The sequence below is a fragment of the Strix uralensis genome, chromosome 1 (assembly GCF_047716275.1).
Source record: "Strix uralensis isolate ZFMK-TIS-50842 chromosome 1, bStrUra1, whole genome shotgun sequence".
NCBI lineage: Eukaryota > Metazoa > Chordata > Aves > Strigiformes > Strigidae > Strix > Strix uralensis.
In genome coordinates this window covers 123,487,177-123,507,799 of record NC_133972.1, presented here as the reverse complement: position 1 = coordinate 123,507,799, position 20,623 = coordinate 123,487,177, and the positions used below count along the sequence as shown (strand labels likewise).

The 20,623-nt window shown below is 39.1% G+C and overlaps 1 protein-coding gene across 1 annotated transcript in view; it reads right to left on the bottom strand.

Annotated features, from left to right (window-relative positions):
• Positions 1-20,623, bottom strand: part of LAMA3 (laminin subunit alpha 3) — a 119,517-nt gene that overhangs the window by 45,151 nt on the left and 53,743 nt on the right. The window contains exons 22-36 of the mRNA XM_074879676.1: positions 19,426-19,568; positions 18,008-18,108; positions 17,739-17,892; positions 16,220-16,380; positions 13,895-14,003; positions 11,625-11,722; positions 9,191-9,356; positions 8,657-8,783; positions 8,433-8,572; positions 7,953-8,068; positions 7,218-7,429; positions 6,191-6,395; positions 3,464-3,608; positions 2,536-2,676; positions 1,375-1,539 (exon numbers count right to left, since the gene is read on the bottom strand). Of these exons, the coding sequence (XP_074735777.1) occupies positions 1,375-1,539; positions 2,536-2,676; positions 3,464-3,608; positions 6,191-6,395; positions 7,218-7,429; positions 7,953-8,068; positions 8,433-8,572; positions 8,657-8,783; positions 9,191-9,356; positions 11,625-11,722; positions 13,895-14,003; positions 16,220-16,380; positions 17,739-17,892; positions 18,008-18,108; positions 19,426-19,568 (2,183 nt within the window). The remainder of the gene's footprint in view (positions 1-1,374; positions 1,540-2,535; positions 2,677-3,463; positions 3,609-6,190; positions 6,396-7,217; positions 7,430-7,952; positions 8,069-8,432; positions 8,573-8,656; positions 8,784-9,190; positions 9,357-11,624; positions 11,723-13,894; positions 14,004-16,219; positions 16,381-17,738; positions 17,893-18,007; positions 18,109-19,425; positions 19,569-20,623) is intronic.

Here is a 20,623-nt window from a genome sequence, read left to right as displayed (position 1 = left end):
TTTATACCCTCATCATACTGAGAAATGTCTGGAGTGATCTTCACATTTTCCAAAAGAGATGCTATTACTGGAAGTAGACCAAAACCTGACATTTTCAGAATACAATAACATGAATAATTGGTAAATTTATGAGCTTGTAAAACTAGCAGCAAGATAGCATTTTGGGGGGGACTTTTACTACTGCAGTATTGCCTGTGCTAAAATATATGCTTACACACAGTGTACAGTAAAAGCTGGGCCAAAAATAGAACTATTTTATTTACAGTGTTGTCATTGTAAATAAAAACAAGTCATGGCATGCCTAGTTAGATACTCTGACATGCAACATAAAACTCATAGCACTGTTCTTAATAGCTGTGTTTAAAAAGGGTTATTGCCTGCTTTCTATTTTGGTATGGGAACAACAAAAGTCCTTTTGGTTTAACACTGTAGTAGATAACATATGCTTTAATATGAAATTTCTTTGAAAAATAGTTTGTAGACATTGAAACAAGAACCTCTACAACATTAACAAAAAGCACCCTAAATAAACGTGCTGTTCAACTGAAAGACATGTATCTCTGAGCGTAGGAGAGCAGGATGAAAAATACTGCTCTAGTCTTTAAAACGAGGGCTAAGAGGAACTTCAAAAATTGTACCATCTTTAATGCTCTGGTGTCTATTCCATTTATTTTCACTTGTGTGACAGTGGGATTGCATCTGAAAAGCCTGTGTGTCCTACAAATGGCTACCAACTACCAACACTGTCAGAGTTCTGAACCTGGGGCTCTGGAACTGCAAGCCACCACTAGCAAAGTCCCTCCGGTCAGTATGATCCCCAGGCTGAAATGCTGATAGGCATTAACCGTGACCAAAAGACTGCTCCCATGCATGAATAGAAAGAGCAGCAAGCAGTTCAAAGAACCCAAAGGTTAGAAAACCAGGTGTTGCTCTTCCCAAGCAACATATCAAAAGCAAAAGGTTGGGTTTTTTGTATGCTACTGAGCATGCCATCACCTTTTACTCTTTTGGAAATCTGCCCAGGAGATAGGCAGTCTAAAGGATAGTCAGGCATGTTGGCAAGCTCTACATGTTCTGGGTTTCAGAAAAGCAGCTGAAGGTACCAGCTCTCTGAACCATAGCTTCTGACCATGCTGTTCACATAAAGACCTTCCTGACACCAAGCAAGATGATTAATTCTGTGTTATTGGATATAATTTTAACACCATACTCAGAAGTAAAATGCTGTGATTCCTGGCATGTCAGGTAAGAGAGATAAGGATATTGTGAGAGAAGAGCGACAAACATGTCTAAGAAAAACAATGAGACTCTTTATCAATGATGCTGGCAAAAAATGAATATGTTATTAAAACAGATGAGTTAGGTGTCATTTACCTTCTCTCCCAGGTAAGATGGTGGTGCTTTCCAGTACAAACTATGCACTGAAGCAGGCAATTCTTGAATGTCAGCCACTACACTATTACTGACTGGATTGAAAGTGACTGGAATGTCAATATTTTCATCCATTGCCTCCAAGCGCCAGTTTCTCATGTCCACAAACTAATGAAAATACATAAAGGAAATAAAAGCTTGTCTCATTCTTTATTAAACTCTACCAGCACCAAGTAATGAGGAGAAATTGTTTAGCCTCTATAACTCCCTTAACATGAAATTCAACCCCTTCAGAGCCAGCCTACGGACTTTGCGCAATGGATGTTGCAGGGACCTCAAAAGAGGGCGTAAGTGGGACAGATGCGCCAAAGCTACTTGGGATACAGGCACTTGGTTTGTCACCTGAAAACTAAATTCTATCTTCAGTCACACGAAGACATAACCTTTCTGGAGGTGACTAGGAATTGTGTACACAAACCCAAGGGTATAATCTGGAGGTGCTTTTTTAAGTCCATTCTAAAATCAAACCAAGGACACTAACCTAAAAGACAGAGTGCAGACCTATTGTGGTAGGTTACCTGGGAGGAAGGGGACATGGCAGGATATTTGGGAGAGGCAGGCAATGTAGCCTAATATTCTAGCTCTTTAATGCACATTTTATGTTCATGGCCGTTGTTTCATGAAAGACCATACATCCTGTTATTTATCATTATGGTGGGGGAGAGAAAGCATAATGCATATGTACCAGAGCACTTCTGTGGTGGGTTGCCCTTGGCTGGCCAGGGCAATAAAACAAAAAGATAGACATGTTTTCAAAACCAGTCTTTGGTGAGGACAAGTCATCACTAGAAAGTATTTTCCTAAAGCAAGTGGAAGTTTGCTATTGACTTCACTGAGGCCAGACTTTCATCCTTTGCTTGTAAACAGTAAAGTGACACCATCTGGATTGCATCTATCCTTCTAGGACTCTCCTTCTCTCTTGCATTGGTTCAGACTACACCTAAGTCTTAACAAGGCTGCACTAAATCTGCACTGTTGCTTGCAGAATATTTCTCATCCTCAGAATTTAATAAAATATATTTCCAATTTTGGAGAAAATCTGGCATTTCCTTAATGGAACAAGTGTAGGTTCATGATAGCAAAGAAAAAAACTATTTGATACACCTTGGTTCTACGACGATTGGTACTGTTACAGTTGCTGGTTGCCCCAAAACAAAAGCAAGAAGTGCATCCCCTGGGATTAGAAGGGTCCAGATAAAAGGATCCTGGTCGGCAAGTATCACATTCTGCACCTTCAACATTCTCCTGGTAAGGCAGAGTTCAAAGAAGTGTCAGTCCTTTCCTTTTGGTTTTGGTGAGGCCCCCAAAACCTCCTGCACATAAAACAAATCTTATGAAAGAATATTTATTTAAATGTATGGAAACATGAACAAAAATGTGTGATTGTCTGGATACACCGTATTTCAAATGCAATAAAACTGACTTCCTGGAGATTATCTTAGTTATGAACTGTCTTTCCAGTTTATAAAGTAAACCACTGAGTAATAAATATTAGTCAGAGACAGCTGGTAACTTCCCTGCCAAAACCCTCCTGCTGGCTTTTCCAAACCTACAATATAAAAGGTCACTTGTGAAAGTTCACATATATCACATTTAATTATGCAGATCAGAACAAAAGAAGATTTCCTGAATATAATGATGTGTTGAAATGTCAGCTGACATAATATGGCTAAAAAAAGCATGGGACCTGGTTAACATCCAAAAGCCGAGATGCAGATGTATAAAGCGGATCTGTGCAGGGTACAGACTGCTTCAGTGAGTCAGTGGACATTGACTCTGCAGCTCTGTAACATCCTGCAAAGCCTAAGACCGCCTGTGCGACTGTCAGATACTGAACTCATTAAAAATGGCATTTAACTGCTACCATGATAATCTGTGCACATACTGTGAGGTGTGATGGTTTTGTACAGCTGCATTTAATTTTTACTGAAAACTTAATGATAAACTTGCTTCATTCACCCCATTAGATGTGAACTAGTCACTGATGTGCAAACGATGCTTGTGAATGCAGAAGTAATTTGATTTATCTGACCTTGCAGAGACAAATTCCTGTCCGGGGATCGCAAACATCAGGTTCTGTTCCATCTCTGTTACAGTTACATGGCACACAGTTTGGGAAACCGTAAGTTCCAGGCGCACACTGATCACACTGCCGTCCTCTTATTCCTGGTTTGCATCTTATCAACAAACAAACACATACACAGAGGAGGGAGTCAATAGGGGAGGCAGGAATGGAGCAAGGAAGGGAAGATTAAAACAAAAGGCAGGTGGATCTTTGAAGGGATTGCATGGCTGTGACACAACTTTATGATTTCCACGGAGAAACAGCAGCAGGTTGGTATTGTTCTCCAATTTGAATGGTGAGATGTTTTAAATGGTCATGGAACTGATTAGGAATGGATTTGCTTTTGAAGGCTATAAATGCTCACAGTAGAATTAGACTTCTGCAGCTATTCAGTGCTTGCAGTGCAGAACTACTCTCTCTATACACCAAGGTGTGAAACATGGATGTTGTACACAGGTAAGTGGAGCTGGAATAAGATTTATAGCTGGAGGATGTGACTGGGCATTACTCAAAGCACTCACCTGCTACTAAAAAGGTGGAGAATCCCAGGCATATGAATAATTATGGGGACTTCAACCTGCCACAAGTCTTAGGTTAATTTACAACTGTTCACAAAGGATACAATCCACTTTGCTCACAGTGAAAGCTGAATGCCTTGAATTGTTTAGGTGAACTACAGCAGATGCAAAAACCAACACCAAACTATGAACGAGGCTTGAGATAAAAGAGAACATCTTTCCATGGCAGCAGCTACTTGATCCTACCTTTACAAGAAACTTGCACAGTCTGATAAAACTAGTGAAATCGTAGGTCTGATGACCCTTCTTCCTCCTGCCTATACTGGTAAACTGTTTGCACCAGCCCAAAGCATATTTGAAGAGAGTAAGGATCCACTGATAAGGAATGTCTGTCACCACCACCATCCACATCTTTACATTTCAGTTGTGATAAGATAATTTTTAAAAGTCTCAGCAAGCTGGTGGAGTCTCCTTTGGCTCTCAGCACCAAATTCATATGTGCATTAACACTATTAACTTAAAGGAAATAAACAGTTAAAGAATGCGGACAAGGTAGACTGCCCTTCATGTAATATATGAAAGCAATTACTCAATTCAACAAACAGTGGGCGAGGTTTCTCAGAGTCTCTCTGAATACATCACCCCCACACACAGATAACTGGAGCTGGATGGGGACTTTGAACTTCATGTAATCCACTGAAGGATAAGTATTAATCAGAATTTAGTAGTTGGCTATATACTTCAGCAATCAGTCCAAAAGTATTTGCTAAACGTCGAATTTTCCTTCAGAACTTTTTACCAATATGCTGTCATTTCTTTGATGTTTCCATTTAGGCTGCACATGAAAAATAACACCATTATAAACAGGCAATACAGCTTTTCACTGAAACGGAAAATGTGACTATTTCTGCAAAAATTATCCTCAATTTTACTAGAGTAGAAATGTGCTAAACCCTTCCTTTGAAGTATTAGATTTTATTTGACTGAATTATTTATTTGATGTATTTTTGCATAGTATTTATTTTTATTTTGTATTGTATGGGGAAAATGAAAGCAAAGACCAATCAGATTGAGAGTGCATCAGGAGATATAGAATATGCTACCCTTTAACCCTGAACCCCAACTTCTAAATATTAAGACAGATTTTGGTTTTGCTCTTGCGATAAGACAATTAATTATTCACTTTGTATGAAAAGGACAGACTTAGGAAAATAATTTAAATTCAGGAAATAATATGAGCATCCTCTAAAAGTTAGTGTTCTCTATTGTATTTACAGGCTTAATGGCAGAGCAGGAAGGAAAAATTTCTCTTTGTTAAGACCCTAACGCAGCCAAACCAATCAGACTGAACTAATCCTGGCCTTACACAGCCTATTGGCTATCAAGTATTTGTACTTGCTATTTAAGGACTCGATCTCCCTGAGGAAGTAATAGAAATGTTCAACTATACTAATATGACAGCATCTGAATTTAAGATCATTCCCTATGGTTGTGGCTGTATGCTACACCTATTTTAGAGGATGTAAATAAGAGAATAAAACTAAAGAATTTATTCTCATCTCAGCATTCAGAGTTACAGAAAAATAAGCATGTCATACAGAAGGCATAATTTTAAGGGCAGTTATCACCTATGGCTCCAATGGAACCATATTTTCCATAGACAGAGCACCTATCATCAAAGTTCCTCAGAATTTATTGCAAACATTCAAGCTTTACAGTACTTAAAAACATCATTAGACTTAAATCCAGACATCAGACTGTGGAAGGTCAACTGCAAAGTTTTAAGAATTTGGGAAAAAATGTTCACCATTACAAATGATGTACATGTCCAGAAGTCAGTAGCTCTGATCTGAGGTCTGCTACTAACTGACATTGGGTAAGCCATATGAGCTGGACCGAGATTTGGTGACTTACCATGAGACACATAGCACATCACTGGCAAACAGAATGCAACCCCAGGAATCCAAAATCCCACCATTAGTTACCTGCACAAACCAAGTTTCCACTAAAACACTGCAGGTGTCCCTGAAACAGCTGAGTCCTCACTATCGCCAAGCATTGCTTAAACCCCTATTCACCACCATTAAAGTTTCCCACATCCCCCCCCAAATACCTGAAAAGAACAGTGAAGCAAACCACTCGGGCATTGTTTATAACACACATAACCCAAACTTACTTGCATTGCCCACTGTTTTTTTCACATTCTGGGCTTGCCACATTAATGACTCCTCTTTCTGAACAGTTGCAGCTCTCGCAGCCAGCAAGAGGGTGATAGCTGAAGTAATGTTTCTCGCACGCTTCGCATTTTGGTTTCACAGTTCGCGGAGGGCAAATGCATTTACCAGTCACGTCATCACAGAGACGCTGCCCGCAGTTGCATACTGGGTCAAAGAAAATGTTGTACAAATCAATCACACCTCGACTTACAATGATCAACTCTTACTGAACTTGCATATGAAACAGACACAACCTTTATGTATAAAGGACATGATTCTTTTCTCTCTTTCCCTACTTTTAAGCTCAGGGTCATGGAAATCAACTACATGACTGTAAGAGTCATTTCAAAGAGTAGCTTTAGTGCCTGGCTCTTTTCCATAGATTGGTTGCTTAACTTCACCACAAGCATGATTAATCACTTCCCAAAACTGCCAAGGATTAAAAAATAGTTTTGGTGTTAAGGGCACCATTTTTACAAAGTAACATTTATAAACATCGAGTATAATATCTGGGAAAGCGGCTGAGGACTGTTGGTGTAAACTATAAATCTGCTGGTGTTATTAAGAATAACATCAGAATATGAGGAATTAGGAATGCTGTGTCTCTGATTATGGAAAACCTTGAAGGTGTAAACTGGGATACAACAGTAATAACGGAAATGATTTAGCAGTCAGTGCAGAAAAATCCATTTGACTGAAAGAGTGGCAATCTGGATTTTAACCAGTTTAACTGAAAGCCTACTACGCCTGATCAGACAACTCATGCAAAGGTACACTCCGTTGTGAACCAGGTGTGCTTTAAGGAAATGGGGTTACTCCTGCCTTAAGCTAAAAGCTATGCTTATGCTAAATCTAAGATAGCTCAACCAGCCTCTCATAGGATCAAGCCCTATAGAGAAAAGCGAGGCAGCAGTACATACGCAGTAAAATCAGATAATTAAATAAAAGGTGAAGTCAGGTGCTGAATAAGTCCGAGCATGTACTTACACTTGCAGTATGGGAATCCATAGTAGCCAGTTTGGCATCGACTGCACTGACGACCGATGACATTAGGTCTGCAAATACACTGTCCTCCCAAGGGGCTGCAAGTAGGACTCATGGCACCTGCGCTATGGCAATTACATGGCAGGGCTCCGTTGTTGTAGAAAGCCACTAGTGACCTTACAGAGTCCTTACAGAAGGCTGATGATCCTTCTGGGCTATTTAAATTGAAATATAAATCACGTAAGTACTGGCACTTAGGAATTGTTATGAGCATGCTTTGCAGTGGTTCAGTAAACTAGGGTCCTGTCTTTCAAACAGTTCTTTGACATAAGGATGGCATCAGCACACATGCTAGGATATACTTTAATTAAACTAGTGGTGAATGGCTTTGAACATGCAGGTAAGAGAATTTTTTTCAAAGAAAGTGCGTATATTATTCATATCAGTTCAGACATGCCAAGCAAAATACCAAATACCAAAGATGGAAATACCAAAGACAGAAAGATGACATAGATTTTCCTCTTTTGTACTGTGAGCAATAAAGCTCTGCCTTTACATTTCATTTACAATAGAAAGTCATGGAAAAGTGACTCATGGAAATTTAATGGGCCAGCATAAGCCATGAAAAGCATTTTAACGTAGCACAGTGATGGGGATTTTATATGTATGTCTTTAATACAGAGTAAAAGTAATATTAATTCCCAGCTTCTTCAGGTTTTTTTAGAAAGCGATGCTTACTCAATATAAAAACTGTTTCCTCCACATTGGCTGAGAAAATCAAATGACTTGTCCACTGTCTTTTTGTCAAGAATTTTGTAACTGTAGATGTCTGCTGGAACAACTAAGACATTTTCCTTAAAACAACAAGAAAGCTAAATTGTAAATTTCAGAGAAAAACAAAAGACACAAGCTAAGGCATTTATATATTTAAATCTTGCTTCATTATGTGTTCTGGATTTTCTCAAAATCTTTAACATTTTAACTGAAAAAAATAGGAAAATATACTTCTTATCTTCCCCCCAGAGTTGTGATGCTACAAGCAGTGTACAATAAAAACAGTGTCTTAAAAATTTAAAATAAAACAGAAGCAGTGTACAAGATCCTAAAAATTTGAAACACAACAATAAATTCTTTTTGGCTTTCATCTTTGAATCTATCTCTAAACGAATGGTGAAACTAAGAATAACATTTCAAAGTTCATTTATGTAATAAGCGTACCAGAACCAGCATTCTTCCCTCAGGTATCATCACTGTAACAGAGACCTCAGGTTCAGAAATGTCAAGCTCAATTTGGTTTTCTGCAATCACCTGATCCCGACAGCCAGAGGTATGAGGGCAGAATGAAGCATTGAAGGAACCTAGAAGGAAAAACACGACAAAAAATGCTCCATGTGCCAAAATGCTGAGAAAGGAAAGGGGTTACCTCAAATTCAGATGCTCACCTGACCACACATGTCCTGCATCCACACGCACTTGCACAGGGAACACTGGGTATGCTGGCTGATAAAAATGTAACACAAATACGTATCTGCCCAAGCGGGGCACTCTGCCACTCAAGGTAATCTGGTTCTGCAGAAACAAGAACAGATCTGATTGATAGTATATTTGTTTCATGAAATATTCTGGGGTTTATGAGCTGTGCTCTGTGCCACCTACCTGCAGTGAAAGAGAGGGGGCTTAGCATCTCTTAGAAAGTTAAATATCTTCAAAATATGGCATTACAACTGCACGCCCCTATCTGTTTGCATGCCAAACACCTCTAATGTTCTGCAGTCTGTGAGGCTACTGCATAGTTTAGAAAGAAGCTGGCATTTTTGTTTCTCTTTCTGTATATTGTCTTTGTGGCTTACTCAGTCTGCAACATTTTGATCATATCACATCATTCAGTTCTGATTCTCTTAAAGTGTTTAATCTATTTAACTTTACTAAGAACATACTTTGTGACTCGGGAACAAAGTTTTCAAAATATGACATACCTGTAATGGTGTCAAGGTGACTCCATTAACTGAGTTGGAAGGTAAAGGGGCACTCAGTGGATCATAGAGTATATTTCTCCGTACTTCAGAAACTTTCCCATCCTTGAATGCATCCAAAACCAAAGCTGCTGGTGGAGTGTCATACACTGAGGAAATGCATGCTGCACTAAACACAGAATTACAGTAATTACTCTTGAGGCCAGGAGAATTTCTTAAGCATCATAGAAGGAAAAGTGGTCAACTCACAAAAGTCAATATATTGCACTGTATTACAATTAATAATGCAATAGTAACTCCTCTTACTCTCTGGGTTCTATGTAAGTGATCAGAAAGGAAACGAAAACAAGAGGTACGGATTTAACCCCCAAAGGGGAAAATGTACATTAACTGATTTTATTCACTCAAAATTTCCATAACCTGAACAGTTTCAATGGAACGAGTTTGCTAAGGAAGATGAAACCTAAGGGAACCAAGAGTGTTAAAAAATTAAATCAATTTTAGTTAATGCAGTTAGTTACATTTACCAGAATCTATACTAACATTGAATTCTCAGTTCTACAAATATTTACATAGGTGTATCCTTTAAACATGCAAGTTTTCCCACTGAAGTCAATGGGACTACTTAAGTACTTAGAAGTTAAGTATACAATCAAATATTTGTAGAACTGGAGCCAAGATAAATAACAGTGCTCCTTGAAAGCATCCTTATTCATTCACTGCTGTGTTTAACTATTTCTTCCTTGGTATATTTAATTCTGAAGAACCTGAATGACAGAAGTATTTTCCAAGACTGCAAGAAAAAATGGTTTGGGGGGTTTTCTGATAGTATTTGTTCACTTCTCATAAGTACTCAACAGACAGTGATTGATCTTTGCTCAGGACAGGCCCAGAACTGGAATGGCAAGTATGTTTCAGGGCCAGGATTGAGACATATTTGCCAGGCTTGTGTGGGAAATCATGTGCAGCATCCACTTATAATACTGCTAAATGGAGCCAAGACTCTGCATCTTTCAGCTTGGTGAACATGAAACACTTTCAGGAAAGCAGAAATGCTGCCAGATAATGGTCTTAATAACAGAACATAAACATACAGTAAACTATGCAAATATAACGAGATTAAAAAAACCACAACACAAAACCAAAGGAAAAGGTACATTAGCTTTTGTACATTTCTACATTAGCTTTATTTTACACCAAGTTTGTCACCCAGCCTCTTTCCCCCATTTTACTCATAATATAAATGCCCAGGATGCAAACCACCTTTGGTGTGAGGACAAGTATCTTCAGTCTTAGAAGTCTGCTCTCAGTTGTAACACTGAGCAGGAGAATTAAAGCTGTGATTCAATGCTACGAATGCTTGGAAGCCAACAGCAGTCACATGCTTTTATCCAATTTACTATCCAGATTTTTCTGCTTTCTATTTCAATTCAACCATTATATTAGAAGCTACCGTCTGGAAAATTATTAGACACAGTCTCCAACTCTTTCTGCCTCCAAAGTCCTGCAAATGACATTTACTTTGAGACCCTTCCCATTGCCAGATCAGTAGGAAGAAAGCCTTAGGAGTAGCATCACGAGGGACACCCTGGGGAGTGCAACAGGAACTGAAAAGTGGGGCCCCCTAATTTGGAAGCTGCAGTGATATTTCCTCCCTGGTCCAAAGAATAAAACATATGGAGAGGGGAAGAGCTTCAACATGACAGAGCAAGTGTCCTTGCAGAACCCAAACCTGACCACTTGGGAAGTGAAAATTCAGGTTCAGATCTTCACAGCAAGCAAAGAGTCATCAACCTGGCTCAACCAAGCTGTATATGAGTGCTCTAATTACTGATCCTTATACAAGTACAATGGAGGAGAAGGATCACCTGGTGTTGCTGGGGGGGGTGTGAATGCTGAGATCACACCTACCATACGGGCCCCATGATGAGATGGACAAGGGAACGGCTTGTTTGTGAAGCGGGGGTTTACATGTTGAGTAGTTTGATGCTGCCAAGTTGAGCTGGTGGATTTGTGCCTGAAAGGGCAGTCACATTCCCTGTCTAATGACAAAGCCATTTTGGAACAGCTGAAGCAGTAATTTGCAGAATGAAACTCCAGATGGAGCAGCAAGCTTTTCAGGCTGCTGAAGTAGCAATGTTTCTCCAGCTGGGACACCTATCATACTGGACAGAGTGTGAAAGATGCATGATGTCTAATGCATCAACACTCAGTAGTTCAGACAAGCCAGGAAGAGGCTAGTGTTAACAAAATCCTGCACAAAGACTGTCTAGATTAACACTAACACTTCAGCTTTTTTACAAATACTACTTTTCAAAAGTGGCCTACAAATCACCTGTGAGTCACTGGGCAAAGGTTCATTGAAAATAAAATACCATTTAGTCTGCCTTTCAAGGTCTTCTTCAGAAAATAAGAAGGATAAAACCAAGCAAGTTACCTTCCATCATGGGTACTTCTGTAAGCAGCTATGCATTGTACTTTAGGATCCACATATTCCGGAGAAAATTCTTCAGCTGATATAATACAAACCTTGTGCTGAAAAATAAGCAAAAGGCATAATTAACAATTAATATCATAAATAACTGCGCCAGGCCTGGACGGGAAGGATGAAGCCTAATTTTAGGATGGGGAGGCCTGAGCCGAAAGCCATGTTCTGTCATGGACTTCCCACAAGATTTTGGATCCCTTTACCTCTCTGCACCTGAATGCCTTAGTGTTGAATAGCATTTTTGTCCTTCTGAGGCGACTGTTGGCTGTTCAGAAGTTAAATAAATTAAAATGTAAGTATATGTATGGCAATGGGAATGACAAGACCAGCTTGCAGTGTCAGAAGCTAGGCAAGGAGCATACAGAGGTGTGAATAAAAGCCCTCATCTGTGGTGTCAGAGACCCTGAGGGAATTCCTAGATCTTCTGAAATGCAGACATGAACACTTGCTCGAACAAAGTACATCTGAGTGAGATTCAGTGACACCAGGATTTCTCCCAATAGATTCAGAACTAATTTTAAAAGCCAACAAGACCTCATATGATTTCTTTTTAAACTAAAACTAGACATGAGCAAATGAAGCTCTGGTAGTCCTGCTGTAGCCATGGTGGTAAGCACATAAGGGAAGGCTTGAGGGTAGACAAAACGGTTTCATTAATAAAATTTATTACCTGCACTTACAAAATATCTAATGTAGATTACAAAACTTGTGCATGAACTACTTGAAAGGAGATAAAGATGCCTGATAAGCTTTAAGAAAACTACCACCATGTATTCATAGAAATAAAAATTGCATAGGGAGAATTCATTAATGTGCAAAGTGATTCAGCTTAGAAGCAGCTCAGTTTGTGTTTTAGCAGTAGTGAACAGGGACTAGAAACTAGAAACCCTCTATAAGCTAGAAGGCAGAGTGCTAAAAGTCCCTTTTTCTGGGCAGCAAACACTGTGCCTGTCCTGCATGTAATGACCTACAGGGCTCCAGCTCATTACAGCAGAACAAGGGTAGACTCTGAAGCCTTGAACTGCACTTTATGAGCAGATAAAAAATCAGTGTGAAACATTGTCTGGGTTTAGACAGCTCATATGCATCAGTGTGAGATAAAAACTACCAAGTCATAAGAGCCCCACTTGAAAGCTGACCTCAAGAACCCCACTTCCCCTTTATTTAGACCAGATTTCTGAACTCCAGTGTTGGGGTGGTTCCCCTTTGCCTCTCTGGTCTACATGAGAAGGGGTCACACATGGGTCTTCAACTCCAAAGCTGCTGCTCCATGATTAGTGTCCATATACCTGAAGATCTTCTTTTCCCCCTCCTTCCTGTCTTTTGCTAAATGCAGTCTTTACATTTAACACAGGGAAATATTTCCTGTATCTCAGGAGAATATTGAAATTTATCTTGTAGCAAGTTACCCACAGAATGAAAACTAGAATTTAGAAATAAAAATACAGAGATTCTTAGCACAAGAGACTAATAGCAACATCTTTTCGATGTGGATCTTTTTAACACAGCAATTGCTGCAGGGAGCTAACAGACAATTTAAATGGTGTTTGTTCACATTGAACACTGCCTTATGAAATGAAGAAAGCATGTATCAGTTGTTACTCCTAATAGTTCCACAGAACTACTCTATGTTTATAGCTGTGTTTCAACTCTAGATTTTAACCAACTGTAACTCACCTTGTGTTTCTAAAATGGAACACAGAAACAACATAGAAAATTCAGTATTCAGAAAAACTTATTCCTGGGGTGGCCAAGAGAGGGCAGTGAAGGCTTTTCATTCAAAGTATTTGAAGTTCTATGATTAATAAATGCATTTATTACCTGAAATGAATGCATTTATTACCTGAATTTTGTAAGAGACCCAGGAAACTCCCACATGGGTTTTGGGGATTTAAAAGCAGTGAAAGATAGGGGGAAAAAAAAGACATATAAAAGCTACTAGAAGATTTTTAATTTAAAGTTTAGATGCAGAACAGAGAGGTAAACTGAAATAAAGCACAAGAGAGTTGGAAAAACCCTTGCCAAGAAAGGAGAATTTCTGTTTATCTTTGAAATTTGCGTCAGTATTCTCTGACTATATATATAAAAACATCTTTAAGCATCTAATACACATAATTTCACACATTACCACACAGCATGTGAACACAGGGAGAAAAGCATCTCTCTTTAGCCACTCAGGGAACACGTATTACAAAAGGGAGAAGAAAACAAAAACTTACCAGAAGAAAATTAATTGATGATGCCTTAAGATGTATCTTTGTATCTGCTAGAAGGTCATAGGCTGCAATGCGATTCCTGTCATCAACTACAACACTGCGACAAAGGAAACTGAGACAGAAAGCCAGGTTAAAAATGTGCTGGCATTGCAACGTTGTTTAGGCTATTGTCTAGGTCAGCCATCTAGTTTCTGGCTAGCCTCACCACTGGTGCCTAGCTGTCCTGCTGGATCACAGGTAACAACTACCTTTGGCCACTGGTGAACATGCAGTATCCTCGCTGTTGAGGCAAAGGATGTACCATGTACAAAATACTGCTTGTCTTTCATGGGCTGACCTACCCAGAGCCCAAACCTCCAGACCTCAATGAACAGATAGATGTGAACAGACACATACACACACATGCTGCCTTCAGAGGTTTCCAAGATGCGTAACATGGCGTGTAACTAATATTCTGTGCCTGGGCTGTGATCCTTGAGGGACCAGCACACACCAGCTGCTGCTTTCCACTCTGCCACAAGCCGTGGATGGTGTGGATCAGCAGCTCTCACCCACACAGTGGCAGCTGGGCAGGTCTTGATTTTAGAAAGCTCTTCTGTACACTGAGATACTCCTCAGTACAAGTGAAAAAATGTAAGTTTGCCTCTTACTGACTACCTTTGATTGGCTTTGGTAAAGACAAATACATACTAAGAGGAAGATTCTTGATAAAGCCTTTGAACTCTGTCTTGTTCAGGGAGCATGACCCCTGCAACTTGCCCAGAGTAGAAACAGTTCCCTTTTGCTAAAGAGAAATTATATATGGCTTTAATTTCTTTTCTTTCTTCTGCACTTCTGCTCTGTTAGGCCAGCCAGCATGCCATGGGTGAGAAGCTGTAACCACCATACAACTGCTTCTCTATTTCTCCTCTATGAACCAGAGAATGTGGAATTTTCACTCCTGTTGAGAGCACAGCTCAGAAATAAGGAGAGCTCAGGGCTAAAGACATTTAAGACCAGAGAAATATAGGTCCCTTATTTGTGATTCACTGGAAGTTTGCGATGTTTTATTCTCTTATGATGCTTTTTAGGGAATCATCAAGTTCACAGAGCTGTAAGAAGGCCTGGCACAATATATTCCTGATTCTACAAGTTACTCTTATATGCATGTACCTCAGTATGTCATTTCTTGATTTATTTTTTAACAGAAGAGACTTGTTGCTTCCTGCTTTGGAAAGCTGACACAGCAACTTACTTGTAGTGTGACCATTAGCTTCATGCAGAATGGCTACAGAAGGGATTTACTGCATTGCTACATTGAAGTAGCAAGGGCTTTCTTTGTCTTTTCATAAACAAGTTCTTAGTGTATCATACGAACAAACAAATATGTTAAAAATTAGTCCATAAAACATGTTTGGGAAGAAAAAAAAAGCAATAAAATGGAAGATTTATAGCAAGTAGTTTGGCACTCAAAGTGTTACTTAACAGGCTAAAATAAGAGCTTTCCCCAGCAATAACCTGACAAGGTCACTGCTCCACATAGCTCTGCTCTATATCACAAACACGCTGATGAAAATTATTTTTCTTACTGGGCAATTTCATCCTGAATATCTCTAAGCCTCCAATCGGCCAAACACTTGACTCATGGGAAAAACAGATGCATGTCTGTAGTCCCCTGGCACTGCATAGGCTCTCTCAAGGGCACAAACTGCAGGATCTGCAGGATCACAATCCTAATTTGGGTCATAAGGTGAATTGCTCAAGTGTTAAAGACAATTTTGCTCGGGACAGACAAAATCTCTTGTGCAGAAACATCTGCAGTAACCTCAGTAGCCAACAAGGATAAACAAGCATTCAGCTGAAGACCTTGCCTACAGCCTAACAGCCAGAGAGGATGGCTACACTCATCAGAGACCTTTATACTTCTGCTTCAGCAGATCTTGCTAGAAATGGTGGGAATGCTCTTGTAGAACTAGCTGCTACATTCTTTATAGCCAAAGCCCTTGGACACACTTTTAACTAAATAAAAACAGTGCAGGTATCTGCAGACAACAGCGACGCTCTTCCACTGGACATGGAGATTAATACTTTATAAGGATTTATGAATGGATATAAAAAAGTTGCCCTTTGTATAGGAAAACATGTCACTGAAGCACTAGCAATATTTAACGAGCTGATTGCACAGAGAGAATTAAAAATCTGTACAATACTCACAGAATCATGTACTTGCTTTTAAACCACCCTAAAATTCAAACAATCTACATAGTAAAATGGATCCAAATATATAAAAAGTATAATTATATCTCAAATGCTTATTTAATCATTTAGTGATTACTCAGAAATTCTTACCTGTATTTACAACTATATATTCTCACTCTGCCTTCAGTGACAGGTCCAGGGCTATGTATTATTACCTCAGCAGTGTATAACCGATCCTCTTCATTGGCATATTCAAAAACCAGAACATAGCGACCGACCTGAGGAACATTTATGGTCATCTGTAAATTGACCTAGGTCAAGATCATTGAAGAAGAAAAAAACTGTTAGATTTTTCAGTTCCTTTCTTGCAGAAAGCTGCCTTGTCCTGCTCTGCAAGCCAACTAGTCAGCATTAGTCCAGGGCAAATCTTGTAATGTCTCAGCAAAACACATCCAGCAGAATGGAAGCAATGCTTATAAATATCACTTTGTCCACTAATAAGAGTCAACCAAGTTTAAGAAACAGCTGCCATTATAACAGTTCTAGGAAGGCTGTAAAATAAGCCTAGGAAATGAGTATATTATTTCTCTTCTCCCCAGTAGAAAGTACCAATAAGTAAACATCAATGATACTAAAAAATTGTCACCGTCATCTCTAAGCTATTTTTTCCACTGAAAAAAATATTTCCAGGAACACAGTTTCTACAACAGCAGTGCTGTATATTGATTCCCTAAGAAGAGTGAAAGCATCTCTCCAGCAAACAGCCAAGTGACACTTTCTGAAGCATCAAGATTTCCTTTTAGTTTACCTGCACGAATTGGTTAACACAATACTTGATGCAAAATACTTTGAAGTAGTTGCATGGAAAGTGCTGTGGTTACAGAGGTTTTTGCTACAGTTAGCTATATAATTCTTTTCAAATTTAAACAAATTTTTCTCAATATTTCCTTAGGCTACAAACACTTAAACATGTAAATAATACTGTCAACAGCCCTCTTGACTTCACTGCAATTATTCCTACCAGTAAAGTTTTGCACATGCATCAGTGATGAAGCACCAGGGCCTGTGGCATGTAAGTATTCTTGTTGCACTTGGTATTTTTAAAAGCAGTATCCAAGTCCAGTAACAGAGGACATAATCATTTCACATGTAATTATCACCTACTTGATAAAATACCTTATTTTTACAAAACACACTTCTAGTAAAACTTTTCATTTCATAAAACACGTTTCTCTTTCAGTGGACATACAGCAGTGGCATAATTGCTTCTGCTTGTTTTTCAGTAAAGCAATTTTTACTTAAGTATAGCTATCTAAGAAAAAAATATTACAGTGATGTATGTACACCATTTCTGCTGACAAACCATTATGCCATTTCTGCAGCAATTAAACAGTATGCTGAACAAGCCAGTACATCTAAAGGAGAGGGATTTTCATTTAATGAAATACTTCTGTCAGAGTGAAATGTCCACTCTAGTCACAGTTATAAATTTGCCTACACTGATACGTTTACATAGTTCTGTATAAAATGCAGAACTTGGCGCAGAGTCTGTTTCAGGGATGAGTTACAGATCTGCAAATCCCGAGCTGTAAAACTGCAACCGTTTTAGTCCAGTAGGTTTACAGTCTATAGTGCAGATGGGACTGCAATTAGCCCTCAGAAATCTGACCTCTCTTCCACTGATATGGGTCATCACTGGTTGATCAGGAGTTGGCTGTCGCACAAGTATTCTTCTGTATTCTCCCCCGTGTCTGAAATACGCTGCCTCTGAACCAAGGACACAGGAAAATCTGCCCAATGGCAAATGCTGATAGAGCAAGCAGCTTACATAAAAAAACAAACCCAAACAAAACACAGGATTATTATTGTTTTCAAGTGCAGCAGGAAAATAATAAAATAATCCAAGGCACTGGTTTGTTCTGTAGCATATATACTGACTGCTCTGTTGAAGCACGTCCCAAATAGGTGCAAGGCTCTGTAACTTGTATCTGCAAGATGGATGCTTCGTAGTAATCACTAGGTAACAGCACCATATAATCCTAAGAACAAAGAATACAGCAATGCAAGCCATGCAGAAAATCACAGAAGAAACATCTCTAGACTTTCACAATGTAGCAATGAACAAAACCAATCACATAAATAATTTTTACAGAGGATATCTGCAATATATGGATTATTTTTTTTGTTACATGGGCCATTAACATCAGAATGTTAACTCTATTTATACTTTCATAGAGATGGAACGAAGGCAGCTGCCCTGTGAGCAGGGAAACTCTGAAGCCACTCTCCCATCAGTACAAGACAGTGCTCATAAAGGAGCCTCCCCACGGCTTGGTAACACATAGCCGGCTGGGCGCGGTTTTCACCCAGGAGTGCAATCCACGTGCACATCTCAACTGCGCGTGGCTCCACAAGGGAGATTCACGTATCCCAGGTGACTTTACAAAAATACTCCATGTAATCTATTAAGATGTGCTTCAAAAGCTGGTGTATTTTTGCTCTGCCTTGCCTACTTAAATTAACATATTAGAACTTATATATAAAAACTGTTATTGTGAGAACATGCTGGGCTAAGATCATTAAGAAATTCCTTTACAAAGGTATTAGTAAAAAAAACAGGCACAATAAGTACTGTCACTTTCAGCAAGAAATATGTTTGCAAGCTCTTTAGTAACATATAATGTGGTATTCCATAAATTTAACAGCGCTCCAGGCTTAATGACTGAAGACACTGGCTGCTTGTTAACCCTATATGAATTTCAGCATGCTGTCTTGATGATCATACATTTTTAAGGTTTTTCATAAATGATCACCTCAAACAATTTGTCTCTTTATAACAATTTCTCAGAACCTCTGTCAGAAAGTTTTTCAGTTTTTCAGGAAGTGAGAGTAATGATGGGAGGATAAAAACATTTAAGAAAATGACCTGCTAATCATGCAGTCCATCTTATACACATTTTGGAAGAATTTTTGTCAAGAAACTAAGACCTTGGTCAGCTGTGGCTGAGCCAAGCTTTAGATACAACACCTGATATGTAAGAATTACGAATTTCTGTGAGCATTTATGCTCAACCAATTGTGCTGTATATTAGTATTACTTTTTTCTTTGAAGGTACAGATTCTGGATAGACTTAAAGTCTGTAAGCACAAGAAAAATTAGAGCAGGTGAAAGTCAGAGAAGAAAAAAAATTAAATAAGAGGCAGAACTGTAAATTTTCATAATGATACTCTGCTGCTGTACTCTTTTCACTGGTGCTGAATTTCAGTTGTTTGCAGGGTTCTTCCCAGCAAATAACTCCAGAGCAACACTATCACGACAGCCTTCAAGCATTTGTTTTCCTCAATTGTTTTCTTACCAAGAGGACTTCCTCTGCCATTATACTGACAGTCCACGTGCCTGGAACCAGTGAGAAAGGCTCTGCGGAGCTTCTTCCTGGGATTGTGACAAAAGCTGGCTCCTTGCTGGGTGGGAAGACAAACTCTTTGCTCTGAGCAGCCCCTGCCAGCAAAAAAAAAAAAAATTAAGTTAAAAAATAAGGGACTGTGTAAAATGTCTCTACTTGCTTAGTGTGTTGGACCGATGATTTCATCCATTAAACTTGGTCTAACAGGAGCTGATCAATGCTTTTCTGTCAATACGTATCAACACTGCATTCAACCACACACAGTAATCTACAGAGCTATGCAGTGGTTGTTGTCTTTGTTCTTATTAGTCTTGAGCAAATTGATTCAGAAAGGCAGAGCTCTGCCCCCGTAATGGTCAGTTTTGCAATATTCTGAAATGCTCATTTCTTCACTTTCTCCTTCCATGATTTTTCCATTCAACCTGTCTCTGCACTGACTCACAATATGTTCAGCTGATGCAAGGCCTGTTCTCATGTGACTTTCAGCCAAATATTTCAGATACTGGAAGTTCTCAGTAGCATCTAAAATGTTTAGTTACAGATAGTAACTGAAGGTAACTTCTGAGCAGAGATGATGTACGACAGAGATGTAGCTGTGGTATGCTTTAGCAAAGAGAAGTCGTGAGGAAAAATTGTTACGAATATTAATGGTGTCCTCTTTGAAGCCCCTGGACACAGACAAAAGCTGGTTCCCTGCTTTCCAGGCAATATAAGCCAGACATGACCACAAACTGCTGCTACTCTGCTGAGTGGTATCTGTGAAGTCTTCAGTTTTGTCTCCTCTAAATAACTAAAAGGATCTATGACTAAACTCCATTAGCTCCCATCAGTATGCTGAGGTTAGTCATAATAAGAGATAATTCTGCACACAGGCTTGGTATGTTTCTATCATTCAAAGGACATAGAGTACTTATCTTTTATCAGGGCCCAAAAGGCATCACATGCTGTTGAGGTCTGTAATCAGAGCTAACTTGGTAGATTGGATTCATCATTAAATAAATGTTATTCATGGAATGAAGTCAGAAGCCACCTTTAAACTGAAATATTAAAGGCAACTAAACCAAAAAAAGTGCTGTAATCCCTTCTTTAAAAGCTTCATAAAACACACAGTTCAGAGCTTCCAAGTGCAGAACTCAAAGTACTAAGTTTG